General features: G+C 36.3%; 2 protein-coding genes across 4 annotated transcripts in view; both read right to left on the bottom strand.

Annotated features, from left to right (window-relative positions):
* ATP7A (ATPase copper transporting alpha) overlaps nt 1-4,810 on the bottom strand; it is a 122,764-nt gene extending 117,954 nt beyond the window's left edge. For all 3 annotated transcript variants that reach the window (XM_088795214.1, XM_019716367.3, XM_088795215.1), the window contains exon 1: nt 4,619-4,810. The gene's annotated coding sequence lies outside the window, so the exon portion shown is untranslated. The remainder of the gene's footprint in view (nt 1-4,618) is intronic.
* A 3,321-nt stretch (nt 4,811-8,131) lies between these two features.
* COX7B (cytochrome c oxidase subunit 7B) lies at nt 8,132-12,748 on the bottom strand. The gene is made up of 3 exons (XM_019716371.3): nt 12,597-12,748; nt 9,599-9,723; nt 8,132-8,333 (listed from the first exon to the last, which is right to left on the bottom strand). Exons 1-3 carry the CDS (start codon nt 12,634-12,636, stop codon nt 8,256-8,258), a joined length of 243 nt encoding a protein of 80 aa, XP_019571930.1. The 5' UTR covers nt 12,637-12,748; the 3' UTR covers nt 8,132-8,255.
* Between the last annotated feature and the right edge of the window lie 4,495 nt (nt 12,749-17,243).

Genomic DNA, 17,243 nt, shown 5'->3' with positions numbered 1-17,243 from the left:
TACAATGGTGAAGTTAATTAAGATGCCTTAAAATTATCAAGAGAATAATATCCATTAGTACAGAAAATGTAACTAGCAATGTTCCAATTTATGCTTATCAACTTTTACTGCATATTCTTTTTGTACAATTTAAATTCTAAACATATGATTATAAATATCAAAATCTGCCAAGTTCAAAGATGTGCTTACTGTAAAGATGATAAAACACATGAACCATTTCCTTTCTCTTCCCAGGAGATTCTGAGACTACAAATAAGTCTAACACCATTTTAAACATTAGGTCTTTTAGCATATATTTAAAATAATGTAATTAACTAAAAACAAAACAATGTGTTCTTACTTTTGAATTTAGTTTGAAACTACCAAGGAAATTTTGAGCTACCAAAACTTTAATTTTTAATCATCAAATCAATTTGCTCATTCGTACTTTCAAAGCAGAGAAATGAGCATTTCTCATTTTAGGACAAACAAGGAACTTAATTCCAATAGATCTAATTTTGCTCAAATGTCTATGTTCTTCAAATATAGTTACTTTTTGTTAGGTAAGAACATAGGTTCTGAAGCCAGACTGACTCTCTTTAAATCTCAGTTTAGCCATTTGTCAGGTCTAGGAATAAAATTTGGCCCTATGAAAGAATATGTCAACTCTTACCCAATTGCAAATAATAGACAAATTACCAGATTTATTTTTTCATGCCAGACAGAGGAATGGTACTGATTTCTTTCACTTCTATACAACAATGACAACAAAAAAAGTAAAAGATTCAGGATCCCATGACTTACCACTTGCCCTAAAGTTAAGAAACAGGAATTTGTGGGTTATTTCTGTAAGAATACAGTAGACAAACTCTTAGGCAATCCTAATCATACCCTGACACTTAAAGTCAAATAATATACTGTACTAAATAAATTATTCCTTTATCCAACATCATACAATGAATTTAAGGCTTTAAAACTATCTGAAGACTACAAAGGTTTACATGACTAAAATTAATCCTATTATCACCTAGCTAGAAAAAGATGAGCAAGATAAAACACCGCTTTAGATGGACAATACCTGAAGACATATAACACCAATCTGATTGCTAATTAAAAAAATGCACTTACAGTTATGATTAGAAATTAACACCAAGATATTGTGGCTATAAATCTGAACTGAAAAGTGATATTTAGAATTAACAGTGAAAATGGTACAGTAAAATAAGAGAAAGCATTTATTGGACAAAATGAAACTAGTTGCATACAAATAATTTAATATTAATATTAGTGTTTTAATAATATAATTAATACATTAGTAATCAATGTTTGATACTTTATATTATTAATGCAATACTATTAAGTTAATCATAATTAATTTAATAATTCAATTAAATTCTTAGAGCAAATAATTTTATCATCACCAAGAAAATTAGAAAACTTCTTTTTTCCTACCATTGTAAGTGTAAGTCAACAAAGGAGATTATACTTGGAACTATATAACTAAGGTCTCTGTAAGCTTTTCTGTTAGCTCAAGGATCAGCTCTTAAGTATCCTCACGACAGTAGAGGTCAGATACAAATTTATTCTAAATAGTCCTGAGAATTTTTTTAGAGGGTCCTCCACTGTGGAATTCTTTCTGTCTATTCTTATATCTCTGTTGACAGTTTTTCAGGTCTTAACAGAAGCACTCTTAATGTTCTCCTATCCAGAGTGGCAGGTAGTGTGCTTCAGGTGAACACTCATGAAGCAGAAACCATTTTCTTCATTATTCCAAAAACTATACAGTGCTCTGCAAACTCTCAGGTGGGAGTAGGGGAGGGAAGTAATCCCAGTATTATTGCCTCCCTATCTACTTTGGTTGGGACATCAAATGCACAACCCAGACCAGCATCAGTTAGAACAGCATAAAACAAAACTTTAATTTTCACAGATCAACTCAGGTAAATGGCCAGGTTAAAACAATTTCCCTAAGATGTTAAATAACCCACGTGTTTCAATTAGTAAATTGTTAACATGCACTTCTGATTATAGGTCTGGAAAGATGGACTTCTACACTAGAGAATTATAAAGTGAAAACAGGTTAAAAAATTAAATACTTGAGCTGTATAATTATAAATGTGGACAGAAAACATGGGACAAAATGAAACCAATTGGTTCAATATGGGGATATTTTATAGTCGTTTCCTTCAAGAAAAGTATCTGTGAAAACTGATGTAATCTACCAATATAGCACACATTTGAGCCCACAAAGATGAGTAAATCACTTAAATTTTCTAACAGTGATGGAGAAACTAGAAACATTTATGAAACCAGAAATATCCTACCCTTTAACTTTAACGAAAAACATTCTAAAAGTTTTGTGATAACTTTTCCTGTCATTCTAGCTCAGCAAGTAAACATGTTATATCACATTAAATCAACCTGAAGACAGATTGGTAAGTGAAAAAACATGATTGCTGGGATGGTAAATTGAACTGAATAGGTCTGACTGTTGCCTGTCTCTCCTGTCTGCCTCCCCGCTCCCTGCTCCCTGCCCCCATCTCGATTTATGTCCTAAGAAAATCACTGTTTAAAAACAAAACTCTGTGAAACATTTAAATGCTGTACTGCCCTTTAACAAAGACGAATAGAGAAAATTTTGAGACAAAACTCACAGATATTTTTCTCATCTATGCCACTGCCTGTATCACCACAGACTACTCCCTCCTCACAATTTATTTTACCATCAAATGAAGTTATTTTCACCCATTGGGATGTCAAAACTCTTGATTAAAGTTTGCCAAGTATTTTTAAATACATACACATAAAATCATTTATAACAAGGATTTATAAAAAAGGAATGTATTGCCTCAGAACCCTCACAGAAATAAAGATTGTAGTGTGGTAGTTGGGGGTTATTTTTGCGTCTCTCTGTCTCTCTCGTTTTCAAACAAATTTTACTGCTTCTGTATGCATTTTTCAAAGAAAAACAACCTTCTGCATTAGAGACAAGAGATGTTCACCTATTTTCTGGAGGGATTAGTGTTTAATCTAACACTACCTAGAGGCCACAAATCAAGAGCTTTCTAAGACTATGATGGGAAAATAATAGTTTCTACCAGGTTAAGCAGACCAGCAGAAAAATCAATTTGAAGGAGAAAAAGAAATGCAAAAATTCCTTGGGGAAAACCTGGAAAAGCTTCTGGCTTTAGACAATGTTGTTCTTCATTCCCAGCAATTTAAATAATGATTCCAAATTATATTTTGACACACCACTCAATAAGCATTAAAGTATATACAGCAAGCTTTACATCTTTCTCTTCTAGATAGGAGCTTACATTAGAATTCAATATCGTACATTAATTGTAGTTTTTGTCATTTCATGACTTTTTCTCTATATAAGTTTTTTTATTGGCTGGAGGGTAGTTGGATATTGTTGTAAGCTTATCAGTTTTGTATTCTATATATATTTTTTCTTTTAACCAGTAAAATCTTGGAAGATGTGGCTGTGTTAGAATGTGACGTACAATGTGTTGTTGGATATCCTGCATCTTTCTAGTCCCCAGGCCTTTGCTCACATTATTTCTTCTACCTGGACTGCCCTACTCTACAAAGCTAAATCCTATCCATTTTTCAATGCCCAGTTCATATGCTCTCTTCCCTGCAAGTCATAACACTTTCTGTTTCTAATACACAATATTAGTGAGATTAAAAGGGTGCATCAGTCTTTCCTAATACATTGAGACCCTCCTCTACAAGAAAACCCTCTCATCTCATGACTGTAGACACAAGAAAGTTTGAACGATAAAAAAATAGTATCTCAGTTCAAAATATCCTTTAAAAAGGATGAGATAAGCAGCCTAGTTATTTGATCAGTGGGGCTGCTAGAACCCACTGTATTCATAACTGAACTCAACTAACTGGAATACACACTCTTTTGATGCCAAGGACTCTAGCCTATTCCTTGTGGGTGCCCTCTACCACTTCCCATACCTCAGTATCCCCTAATTCAATGTTCTGCACACATTTTAAGTCTCAATACAAAACCATAGTACTGTAGGTGAAGAGGCTGTAATTAAAACAAAGATGAGATGCTGAAAAATATTGACCTGTGAAACGGTAAGAGTTGTCAGTGCTTAATATAACCTCACCGTCTACAACAAAAAGTGACAAAGATAAAGATGCCACAGGGTGCAACAAGGATGGCGAGTAACTTTACTAGGAAAGGGGCAGAATAAACAAAACGAAATAGAAACAAGAGCTTTCTCTCGGTTTAGCTTATGCTCCCAGACCGAGAGAAGCAGCAAAATAATTTGTTGTATTATTTCATTAATAATGGTGATCAGTCTACGTGACTTCCAATACCGGGCACAGACCTGTACCTTCAATTAATTAGGCAATAACATAGGCCATGGATGATCAAGACACTTCCCCAGGAGGGTACAAGAAAGTGACACAGGTCCAGACCTAATCTCCCCATCTCTAACCTCTGTAAAGGGAGGTAAAACATGAGTGTTGTAAATACTGGAGTTGTGAAGAAGTGAGTTTGGAGACTGCCCCAGATTAGAATGACCTTCTCGCCACACTCGGTAGTATAGACTGACAGTACAGAACACCTCTCCAGTAGAAGGGGACGACGGGAAGCCTATACAGGACTTACCTGGTTTTTCTGTCCTACGGTTAAACCTTTGGAGCTACGCAGCCCGTGGCAGCGACAAATCCACCCGCGCGGGCTCCAATCTTACAAACCGAAAGAGGTCATAGAAGTGGCGGTGGCTGTAGCTGCGCGGGTGGTGGTGATGGTGGCGGTGGCGGAGGCGGCGGCGGCGGCAACTCCTCCCTCCGCTGCTTCTCTTCCTTCAACCCCCCCCCACCGCCCCTGGGCGGGCCGCTTTTACCCCTCCCTCCCTCCCTCCCTCCCTCCCTCCCTCCACTTCCGGGTGATGCCAGACCGGAAGTAGGGCTGGCGAGGCGGAGAGAGGGACGAGTCACGTGAATGAGAACGCGAGAACTGCAGTCAAGCTTCTCCCACCCCTTGGTGTCCCCTGGCTGACGCGTAGCCTTGGGAGGAAGTCTTTCTTTTTGGTGCTGCAGAGCCGCCTTCCCTCAACTCGACAAAACCGAAACAAAACCAAATCCCTTGGTGCTGCAGAGCCGCCTTCCCCTAGCTCACCAAAACCGAAACAAAACAAAAACCCCACCCAAACCTGTGTCATCTGTAGATTCCTAATCTCCAGCCAAGAAGTACCACAGAGCTCCTTGTAAATCATCTTCGCCATAGTTGTCTTTCCCAGCGTGAAATTAATGTAATTCTGTTAGACTATAGCGTTTAACTCCAGATGTAAATGCCAGAACTGCGAGCTTGCCTTCATCCCTCCACTGAAAAATGATCTCCAAAAAAATTTAATTCATAAATGATACATGTATTTAATTAATGCTTTTAAATTCATAATCTTTATGTGAGTGTGTTGGAGTTAGGGCATATGTGTGTATATATATATTCAGATTTATTCACGGAAGGTGGAGTATAGCATAAGGAAGATAGTCAATTGTAACAACTGTATAAGATGTCAGAGGGGTAGTAGCTTGGGAGAGGGAGGTTATCACTGTGAGGGGTGTAAATGTCTATTATGTTGCTTTGTACACCTGAAGCTAATAAATTTTGCTTTTAATACTAGCAATAGTTTGATGTTAACTTTAGTGGTGATCATTTGTAATACACCGTGTTTCCCCGAAAATAAGACCTAACCGGAAAATAAGCCCTGGCATGATTTTTCAGGCTGACATCCCCTGAACATAAGCCCTAATGCGTCTTTTGGAGCAAAACTTAATATAAGACCGAGCCTTATTTTCAGGAAAACACATTATATTGGAAGATGCCATCTAGGACTTTCATAGCTAGAGGTCAATGCTTGCCTTTAAAGGAGAGGATGACTCTCTTGTTAGATGCTAATGCAGCTGGTGACTTTAACTTGAAACCAATGCTCATTTACCATTTGAAAATCTTAGGACCTTTAAGAATTATACAAAATCCACTAGGCCTGTGCGCTCTCTGAATGGGACAAAGCCTGGACAGCATACCTGTTTACAACATGGCTTACTGAATATCTTAAGCCCATGTCGTTGCTCAGATCAAAAAGATTTTCAAAATATTACTGCTTAGTAATGGAGATGTACAAGGTTAATAGTTTTCATGCCTGCTGTAGCCCATGGATGAAGGAGTAATTTCGACTTTGAAGTCTTATTTAAGAAACAAATTTTGTAAGGCTCTGTCTGCCATAGATAGTGATTCCTCTGATGGTTCTGGGCAGCCAATTGAAAACCTTCTGGGAAGGATTCACCATTCTAGATGCCATTAAGAACATTCGTGATTCATAGAAGAGGTAAAAATATCAGCATAACAGGAGTTTGGAAAAAGTTTATTCCATCCCTCATGGATGATTTTGAGAAGATTCAAGACTTCAGTGGAGGAAGTACGTGCACATTTGGTGGAAATAGCAAGAGAACTAGAATTAAAAGTGGAGCCTGAAGATATGCCTGAATTGCTGCAATCTCGTAACATTTTAATGGATGAGGAGTTGCTTCTTACAGATGAGCAAAGAAAGGGGTTTCTTGAGATCTTTGTTGTGATATTAGCTTTATTGTGGTGTGGAACTCAATACCTCCAAGGTATGCCTGTATTTCATGTAATAAGTAAAAAAATTTCAAACGTTTTAAGTATAAATCCTTATCTACATCAGGTAAATTTGGAGATCCCTATGAGCCACTTAACTGCTAATAGTATCACATAAATGAATTTTAGAAATCTCTAATTTAGCTAATATAGATAGAATACTCGACTAAGTCAGGGGATCTTACAATCAAAACGGCTACTAGTGGAAAAGCGGGCAGGTACAGCAGGGACAAAGAGATGATTTATGTCTGAGGCTGGACAGAGCTGGACAACACGCGATTTAATCTTGTTAGTCAGAATGGCATTAAAACATCGGCATTGTTTATTTCTGGAATTTTCCATTTAATATTTTTGGACCATTGGGTAACTGAAAGTGCTGATAAGTGGGGACAGCTATATTGGACAGATGATTGGATTATGAGCTTCTAGTTTCTTTCATTTCTGAGCTACTTTAATTCTGCTGTATGCTGTGGTTGTGGTCACAAAATTGCCGGTGTAAGCAATAAAATAAAATAAAAACATTTGCTGAGTAAAAAAAAAAAATACTCGACTAAAATTCCATTTTCTGCTTCCTTGAGCTCCATCAACAAACTACTACATGAGGCTTACTTTATAGCCTTTGACCAAGGAAGTAATAAAGCATATGGCGTAGATATCACGTTTTCTTCAGTTAATGTCTTACATATAAAATACAATGTCAGTCATACTGAAATCAGAATAATCCACAAATCCAAAGGGAAGTTGGTATAATTACAGAAAGTCACTAGCAGAGGTCACTGATTATAGATACGTGAAAAACTGTATTTGACAGGTCCTTTCATTAATATCATCATAAACATCACAAATAAATATGCTGAAAAATCTAAAGGTCTAATTAAGATAAATGTGCCAAGGGAACCAAGGGGCTAGCTAGTCTTCAGACATCCTATGAATATATTTGATAGGACCACTCTTACCTTAGGTCTGATGGCACCCTAAATTCTCTTGGCAGGGGTAAAAATGACTTAATAATGTCAATTCCAAATACAAAAATAAATGGGAGGTAGAAAGTAGTAGGCATAACCAAGATCTGAATTTTAGCTCAAAGATGACCTAAAATAACTGTGATCAGTTATTCATGAACTATAATTTCAGCCTACTAAAAAGTCGACTTCCAGGTGTGAGCCAAATTCTCTTTTCACACTACCTCATACTGAAAAGCTATTTGGGGCAGCCGGATGACTCAGTTGGTTAGGGTGTGAGCTCTTAACAGAGTTGCTGGTTCAATTCCCACATGAGCCAGTGAGCTGCGCCCTCCACAACTAGATTGAAAATGACGACTTGACTTGGAGCTGATGGGTCCTGGAAAAACACACTGTTCCCCAATATTCCCCAATTTTTTTTTTTAAAAAAAGCTATTTAAAAAGTTTTATGGTGTGTAGATTTTAAGATTAACACAAAGGTTAAATAAATGAAAAGTGATCAAGCTTGGTTTCATTCACAAAAGAAACAAACCTACAATGAAGGTTTCAAATGCACTTTATTTCTTCAATCATGCCATATTTTAATGGCTACATAGTGCTTTCACTTGGCATCAATTATGAGTTGGTTTTGAAACAATTCAGTATTATGCCAATTGGGATGATTACTGATCTCGCCATTCCTTTGGGGTGACTCTGCCAACAGGGGACAGGTTCCATTCTATTCCAATTTGTGTTGCTGTCTGTAAGAATTAAAATGCTGTCAGTTATGTATGTTTAAACCAGAGTCCGATCTCCCTTAAAGACTATTTCTTAAAAGCGACAAAGGTATTCTGCTCTATAGGTTAAAAACACACAAACTCACCTGGGATATAGAGCCCTCCATGTCAGCAAACCTAATTACTATCCTAATTCTCAGAGCAATGCTGTTCAATATAATTTCCCAAGATGAAGGAAATGTTCTACCGGCACTGGGCAATACAGTAGCCACTAGCCACATATGGTTATTGGGCAACAGAAATGTAGCTAGTACAACTGAAGAACTGAATTTCTCATTTTATTTAATTAACTCAAGTTTACATTTCACATTTTTATACTATCTCCTCAAAATGTTGCTTCACTCAACCACAACTACCTAAATACTGCCAAAGAGTACTTTTGTAATACCCCTTCATGAATGAGCACTTCACCTCCAAAAGTGCCCAGATTATACATTTGTTCAACATCTGTTTACTCTTCTGATTAAGTCACACACTTATTTTAATAGTATATCTGATTTCAGGAACCAAAAATAAAGTGTCTTTGTTTATTAAGGCAAGGGTTAATTCATATCTTTTAAAATCAATTTATGTATTTATTATAACATCAAGACTCCTACTTTTAACCAGCAAGTAGTGACAAGTAGATTATTAAATGCAAGATGCAAAGAAAAACCCACTAAATTATTGAAAGGAAGCTACAAAGTAGCTCATCCTTCAGAATTGTTGTACTCAGCTCTGAGAACAGAATTTAGAAGAAAAACTAATCAAATGAAGGAAAGTGACCCAAAATGGAGAAAACCCTGGAAACGATGTAACACAAATGATTGACAGAACTAAGGATGCTTATTTAATCTGAAAGAGAAGATCCAGGATACATAGCAATTTTCTAACATCTAATGGTTGATACATGGAAATGGGATCAGAATTTCTGTGTTGCAATGGAATGATGGGTAGAATATAGAGGCAGATTTTAACACAACATATGATCCTTTTAAACAGCTATACAACATGGAAAGGGCTACCTTGTGATCTAGTACACAACTTGTTATTGGAAATGTTACGAACAGATGATGGATGAATGCTAAATGCTGAAAGAAATTCCTGCACTGAGTGGGTGATTATATTACAAAATCTCTCAAGTCCCTCCTAACTAGAAATGTACACCACCATGTAAAAACATTTTAAATACATGAGCTAAATGGGAATAAAAAAATCTAAACCAGAAATTATCAATCAATAGTACTTACATATGTCCATGTAGCAACACAGAAAGTGACTCCACTAGCTAAAACAGCATTACCATATTTGTCATGGAAATCAGGTGTCCGTTTCTGGTGAATCTGCCTTGCCATTGTTTGCTGAATACTTCGAGCTTAAAGAAAAAAATATATATATGGAAGCATATTCAAGAATTATCAGAAAAAATAACATATGTAATTGATATTGCCAATCCTGAAAGCCAACGAAGTTAACTTTTACAGTACTATGCAGTTCAATAAAATGTTAAAAAAAAAAACCATATTGTAGCTAAAAGTATCATACTTTGAAAGGCAACAAAAATTAGATGAATTGACAGATGGTTAGATCCATAATAAAACAAATATAGCAAAATGTTAATTGTAGAATCTATGTGGTGGATACGTAGATTTTCATACAATTATTCCAACTTTTCTGTATGTCTGAAAGTTTTCGTAATAAAATGTTGGGGGGAGGTAAAGAACAGGTGATGTCAGTAACATTCACTACAAATTGGTATTTGTATAACCTCCTATTCATTAATTTCAGTATTTATGACCTAAATTTTCACTATTTACTTAGCAGTGATCAACAACTTACAACATAAAGGGTAAATAAACTCAAAATAAACTTCAAATTAAAGCACAGTAAATGTTTATGACCTTAAAATTACAAAACAGAAACCCTCCAAATACTAATCTTGACTTTTAAAAAAATTACTAATCACAACGCTAAAAGAAATGGGGTATGTGAAAAGGTGTAAGACACAGACCCTGTCGTCAGGTACCTTCCAGTCTAGAGGATATCAGACATGTAGGCAAATCACTATACTACAAGGAAGTAGAATGCTAGCTAAGCACTTTGAATAGCAGGTAGGATTTGGTTTTGTAGATGTGAGAAAGGGGAATCTGAAAAAATGCAGAGAGAAAAATCCCAGTGTACTAGAAAACGAATTTCATTTGGTTCAAGGACAGGGTGTATAGATAATAGGGGGTAAAACTAGAAAGGATCATGAAGGGCCACTTTTTTTGGTAGAGGTAAAGGTTTTTGAGCAGAATGACATTAAAACTGCTTTTACTATTATTTTAGTAGAGTTTTCAAACTGCCTCTGGAGGCACTTAGGAGGGCTTGGGAAAGAGCAAAGACTGGAAAATGCGTATTTCCAGCTGTTGTTTTTTCTTTTATATTTTCCATTTTTATTATTTTTATCTTTTATTTTTCAATTACAGTTGACATTCAATATTATATTATTTTCAGGTATAAAGCATAGTGGTTAGACATTTATATAATTTACAAAGTATTCTCCTCCAGAAGTCTAGAACCCACCTGACACCATACATAGTTATTATATTATTGACTATATTCCCTATGCAACACTTTACATCCCCATGACTATTCTGTAACTGCCAATTTGTATTTCTTAATCCCTTCACCTATCCCCCCAACACTCACCCCATCTGGCAACTATCAGTTTGTTCTCCGTATCTGAGTCTATTTCTGTTTCGTTTGTTCGTTCCAGCTGTTTTTTTAATTTCCCTCCAATCTAGGTAACAGATCCTTATTGTTTTAGGGCCTCAAAAAGGTACTGAAGTATGTACTAATGGAAAGCATATTAATGAAACAGCTATCTCACCCATTCACTGGCATTTAAGAATATAATTACATTCTTAAGTGCCAGTGAATGGGCGAGATTGCTCTATGATACAACGTGCTATATGACACAATGTGCTATTTCAGGACAGTTATTTGCCCATTAATGGTTTCTTCTCTTAAGGCAGTCCTTAAGTTTTTTTCACCTTTGGGATGAACAGATTTACAAACATTTCATAATATATTCTGCTCTAGAGCAGTTAAAGAGTTTGTGAATTCCCCATTGAAAAACAAAACAAAAACAGGAAAAAAACAAAACCTTTTCTGAGTTACAACAAGGCCCTACCTGCTCAAAGGACAAAGAAATTAAGATTACCAAACAATTCTGAAACATCTCAACACTCAGGTCACTCAAGTAGATTTCTTCAGATCTCTCCTCTGTGACAAGAAATGGTTTAGTTACTACCTATTGGTAATCTCATATAATCCTCAAGATATCTATGAGGTAGGTTTTATTTACTAACCTCCTATTTTAAAAAGGAGGAAAATGAGGTTCAAAGAGGTTAAATAATTTCCTCCTATGTTAAAGAGTTAAAAGAGGAGGCTTTGGGATTACAAGAAAACAGTCAAAAAACAGTCACGCAAGTATTTTTTTGTTTTTGTCAAAGCTGCTTTGAGTGTTCAGAATACAATCTAGTAATACCACCAATTACTCTGTAAACTAAAAATAAGATAGCTAAAGAAACTAAATGATAATTGCTTATGGTCACTTTCATTGTCAAAAAAAAAAAAAATACTGTTCACTTTACTCAAGGTCACCTAGAGTGCAAATCAAGCATGGAAACGATTTTTCTCTTTCCAATCTAGTGCATTCTCAATGCTGGTCTCAAAATGTTCCTGTACCTGCCTAACTTAGATAAGAAAAAAAGTGACCACAGTTGCTTTCGGGGCAACTAATAACCAACAAATAGCATAAAAGCTGCAGGGCTACCATTTAGGTTGTCTCCCAGCGATGAAACCAGATGAAGAGCTAGATTTAGTTTCCTTCCGTTACGATTACAGGAATTGGAGAGAAGACTCTTCTATTTTGGGTAAATGCATCCCCAAAGCTGAAATTAACGAAATTACTTAATAAGAGGTGTCCACCAAGCGTGTTCTTCCCTGAAATCGTTAGGTTAATGAATTTAAAAAGCAGGAGTAGCCTATGACTCCGGTAACGGAGAGCTGTGAGCCGCAACAGAAACACTGGATAATTAAGCTAATGCTAAGGACATTTTCCCAATTGCTTGGGGCAAGGTGGGAGACTAAGCATTTAGAATTAGAAGGTCGGGATGCAAGTGGAGAGAAGGGACACGAGCGACCACGAGGACAAATGTATAAAAGGCAGTTGGAAATTATTTGCGCACAATTTTTGCTCACCTGGGAGACGACTTAATGCATTTTTGGCCAAGGGAAACATCGCGAAGCCGAAGTCTGAAGATAGAACTGCGGCAGATGCAGCTTCTGGTTTGTTCAACTTCGCGTCAAATACCCTTGCAAACAGCCTTGAAAAACAAAATGGCTTTGGGCAGGGCTCTTTAATGAGATTAATGAAATCTCGCGAGTCCTGAACAACCAATAGAAATCGTAACCTTCTTTACAGCACGGAAGGATAAGGCTTTTTGGGAAATGTAGTTTCAAGCTTTATACATGATGTATCATGATATTTTACTGAAGAATCATACACACACACACACACACACACACACACACACACACACACACACTTTGAAGCTAGATTTAGGGCTCTGTAGAGACGCTCTATTGTGTATGCTTGATGTTTCCTGGTAATTAGATTCAGTTTATGTACTTCTGACAGGAATACTATGTAATTGATGTGTTCTTAGGGCATCTTATCAGGAAGCAGATAATATTAGATTGCCCCCCCCAAAAAAAAATGTTAGATTGACCCATTACTGATAATTCCAACTTTAATCATTGGATAGGAGTATCCTCCAAGTTCCTTCATTATAAAGTTACTGTTTTTCCCCTTGTAATTAATAAATAATGTGAAGAATACATTGAGACTATGTAAATATCCTTCATCAAATTTTCACCCACTAGTTTTTGTACCCATTGATGATTTTTGCCTAAATAAATTACTAGCTTGAAAATTGCAAAATAGTGATTTTCTAACTCTATCATTCCTTCTATATTTAATAGATGTTCTACTGTGTGGAGGAATTTTATCTTCTGCCCTATTTATTTCTTCATTATCAGTGTGGATTCAATGTTATAATCCATTACCATCAGGATTTATTTTAATGAACAACATTACGAGATGTAGTCAGTTGGAGTCCCTTTTACAGCTGTCTTTTTTTGACATGTCTCCATTATTTTTTTAGTATGTTTTTACTTTTGACACAATATGTTCGAGGCTCATTTTGTCCTTTCCCTTCCTCAGCACTGGAATCAGCCATTTCTTTAAGGAGCCCTAAGTCCTTTTAGGGATGGGATTTAGTGAGCTAGATTTGGCACTAGGTGTGTTCATTGATATTGAAGTGCTATTGCTTCTAGTCCTAGTGAATAGAGCTAGGAATATATGTTATGAAAGTTTATACTAATACCTCCAATTCCAGTCCAACCCCCCAAAATTCTTCTTTACTTTCTGTCATTTCATATTTGTAGCTCCCTTTTTTCAGTGAGAATCCTGGTTCTCAGCAACATCAATGTTTTGTTTTTTTTTAATACAAATTTTATTGGGGGAATATTGGGGGACAGTGTGTTTCTCCAGGGACCATCAGCTCCAAGTAGTTGTCCTTCAATCTAGTTGTGGATGGCGCAGCTCAGCTCCGAGTCCAGTCGCCGTTTTCAATCTTTAGTTGCAGGGGGCACAGCCCACCATCCCATGTGGGAATTGAACCAGCAACCTTGTTGAGAGCTTGCGTTCTAACCAACTGAGCCATCGGCCCGCCCTCCAGAAGCTCAACTGCAGCTCGTTGTCTTCAATCTATTTGTGAAGGGCACAGCTCACTGGCCCATGTGGGATGCAAACCGGCAGCCCTGTTGTTCAGAGCTCCCGCTCTAACCAACTGTGCCATCTGGCCACTCAACAACAATGTTTTTACATATTGTATTACACAGAATATTATTCTCAGAATTGCTGTACTCATATGAGTATGAAAAATTAACATACTTAGTAGAGTTCAAGATTTGCTTGTAGTTATTTTTTTCTCTAGAATCATGGTATATAATCAAAGTAGTGTGTTGACATGTTATTCAGATTAGTTTTTTGTTGTTGTGTAGTGTGGCTGTTTCTCATTTGAAATTGAGTTAGGCTCCTTTTTATCTGTTTGTGTATGATTTAAGTTGTTTTACCTTTCTTATTGATTGATTTATAAAGTTTAAAATTTATTTTTTAAATTGTGGTAAAATATACTTGACATTAAATTTACCATTTTAGCCATTTTAAAGTGTATAGTTCAGTGACATTAAGTACATTCACGTTGTTGTGCAACCATCACCACCATCCTTTTCCGGAACTTTTTTCATCTTACAAAACTAAATGATTTGCTTTTATATTTTGATTACTTAAAAATATTAACGTTGGGGTGGCTGGTAATCTCAGTTGGTTAGAGCATGGTACTAAAAACACCGAGGTTGCCGGTTCGATCCCCGCATGGGCAACTGTGAGCTGTGCTCTCCTAAAATAAATAAATGAATAAATGAATAAATAAATAAATAAATAAAAATAACACTGTCATCCCAGTAAACTTTAATTTTAAAAGTATCAACATATCCAAAACTCAAAACTATGCAAACTGGTGTAGAGAAGTGTCATTCCCTCCCGTAACTCTTCTACTTCATTTCCTCCACCTCCTCTAGGTAACCAATATCATTAGTTTCTCATTTAAACTTTGTTTCCCTTTGCAAAAAATGGGCAAATATGTATATATTTTCTTCCTCTTGTATTATACCCAAATGTAGCATAATATGTATATTCCTTTGCTTTTTTTTTCACTAAACAAGTCTTGAAAATCTATATCATTTACACAACTCTTCCTCACTCCTTTTTTTTCACAGCTTTGAAATACTCTATGGTGTTTATGTACCATAGTATACTCAATCAGTCTGCTATATTTGAATATTTAGGTAGTTCTGAGAATATTTCAAATACAAATAGTGCTGAAATGAATAACTTCGTGCACCTGTATTTTCTTATTGGAGTATATTGCTAGAAGTGGGGTTGCTGGGTCAAAAGGTAAATGTGCATGTAGTTTTTTAGATATTGTCAGATTACCCTCTATAGTTGTTGTACCACTTTGCATTTCCACCAGCAATGTGTAAGTGTGCCTGTTTACCTACAGCCTTGATGGCAGCATTTATTGAATTTTTGCCAACATGAAAAGTCAGATTTCTCTGTGTACTTTAAAAATTTAGCTGAATTTTTATTTAATTTACAGGCAGTAAAATTCACTTTTTTTGGTATACAGTTCTGTTAGTTTTGACAAATGCATATAGTCTGTAACCATCCCAATGATTAAGGACAGAACGGTTCCATCACCACAGAAATCTTCTGTGGCCCCTTTGTAGTCAACCTCTCTTTCCACCTTCGGCCCCTAATAGCCACTGATCTATTCTCTGTCCGTTTGAGTTTGCCTTTTCCAGAATATCATATAAATGGAATCATACAGCATGTCTCATTGTACTTTTATTTTGTATTTTTCTTATTATGAGTGTCTGGAAATGTTTTTAATTTTTTTCGTATCTCTAGATCACATCTCTTCACTTCAGAACAAGCTATTTTCACTTTTATACATATTTCCTTCTCTCGCCAACATGATGATTTTTCTCCGTGTGCATGTGTTTCCCAGCAGGGCCTAAAAGAGTAGTTATGATATTCCACATCATCAAAATAAGTATAAATTATGGGCAACTTATTTTATTTTGTTTTTTTCCTCTTGAATACATTATTCTCTGTTAAAATCATCCCAGTTTTTTTTCTCAACTTTTATTTATTTCAGTGTGTTTTTTCAGGACCCATCAGCTCCAAGTCAAGTAGTTGTTTCAATCTAGTTGTGGAGGGCGCAGCTCACAGTGGCCCATGTGGGGATCAAACCAACAACCTTGTTAAGAGCACCACGCTCTAACGAACTGAGGTAACCTGCCTGCCACTGTCCCAGTTTTAAAACCCACTATGATAAATGGAACGGGACCAAATACATGGAAACTTCTTTAGCTTTATAGGATTTTTATTATTTTTTTTAGATAGGGTAATTGGATGTTTAATGAAAACTGTGACACAAAAACTTTAAAAAGACAGTAGTGCTTCCTTACAACCTTAGTTTTGCACCCATTTCCCCCAAACAAAATAATACAAATGAAAAAGACGTTTGATGTGTATAACCTGAAATTTAAGTCCTTGTTGGTAACATAATAAATCAAGAAGTTTAACTTTAAAAATGTCATGAACTAAAAACTCTAAAAAAACAACTGTGATGTCCGCTTTGTTCAGCTTACATGGCAGTTCCTGGAACACAGTAAGTATTCAACAAGCTCTTGTTTATTTACTTTTTAAAATCTCCCTCAGTGATATTAAATACATTTGTTGCTTTCCCAGTTTTAAAAATTATTTTGATTTGAAACACTTTGGCGGCAGCATGAGGAAATAAGTTACTTCCTATCAATCACGTGGCTAAATCCAATTTTTCTAGACTATTACACGAAGGAAGCGGATTTCAAAGACGTCTAAGTCTCCGGTAAAAAATATTCAGTTCTATCTACCTTAAGCCATCTTGGATTTTGAAAAGCCGCAAAGCTTCACAACTGCGCACGCGCGCGTTTGAAAAGCCGCGAAGCGCACACTCTTTACGTAAATGAAAGAGGCGAGCCATCGTCCTTAGCGGACCAATGAAAAACCTCCAGATTATCCTTTTTCTATTGGCTAACAGAGACCAATTAGAAGTTAACCGTCTTTTAGCGGGTGTCTCTCAGTAGAGCGCCGTGACGTAATGTGAGGGGTAGGCCGGTAGGGCTGAGCTAGACCAATGAGGAGGGAATAGGGGCTGGTTTGCCTGTTCTCACGCC

The sequence above is a fragment of the Rhinolophus sinicus genome, chromosome 18 (genome assembly GCF_057876585.1).
Source record: "Rhinolophus sinicus isolate RSI-liver-muscle chromosome 18, RSI-T2T, whole genome shotgun sequence".
Lineage (NCBI taxonomy): Eukaryota > Metazoa > Chordata > Mammalia > Chiroptera > Rhinolophidae > Rhinolophus > Rhinolophus sinicus.
The sequence above is the reverse complement of the archived record's forward strand: the minus strand, read 5'-3'. Positions and strand labels throughout refer to the sequence as shown.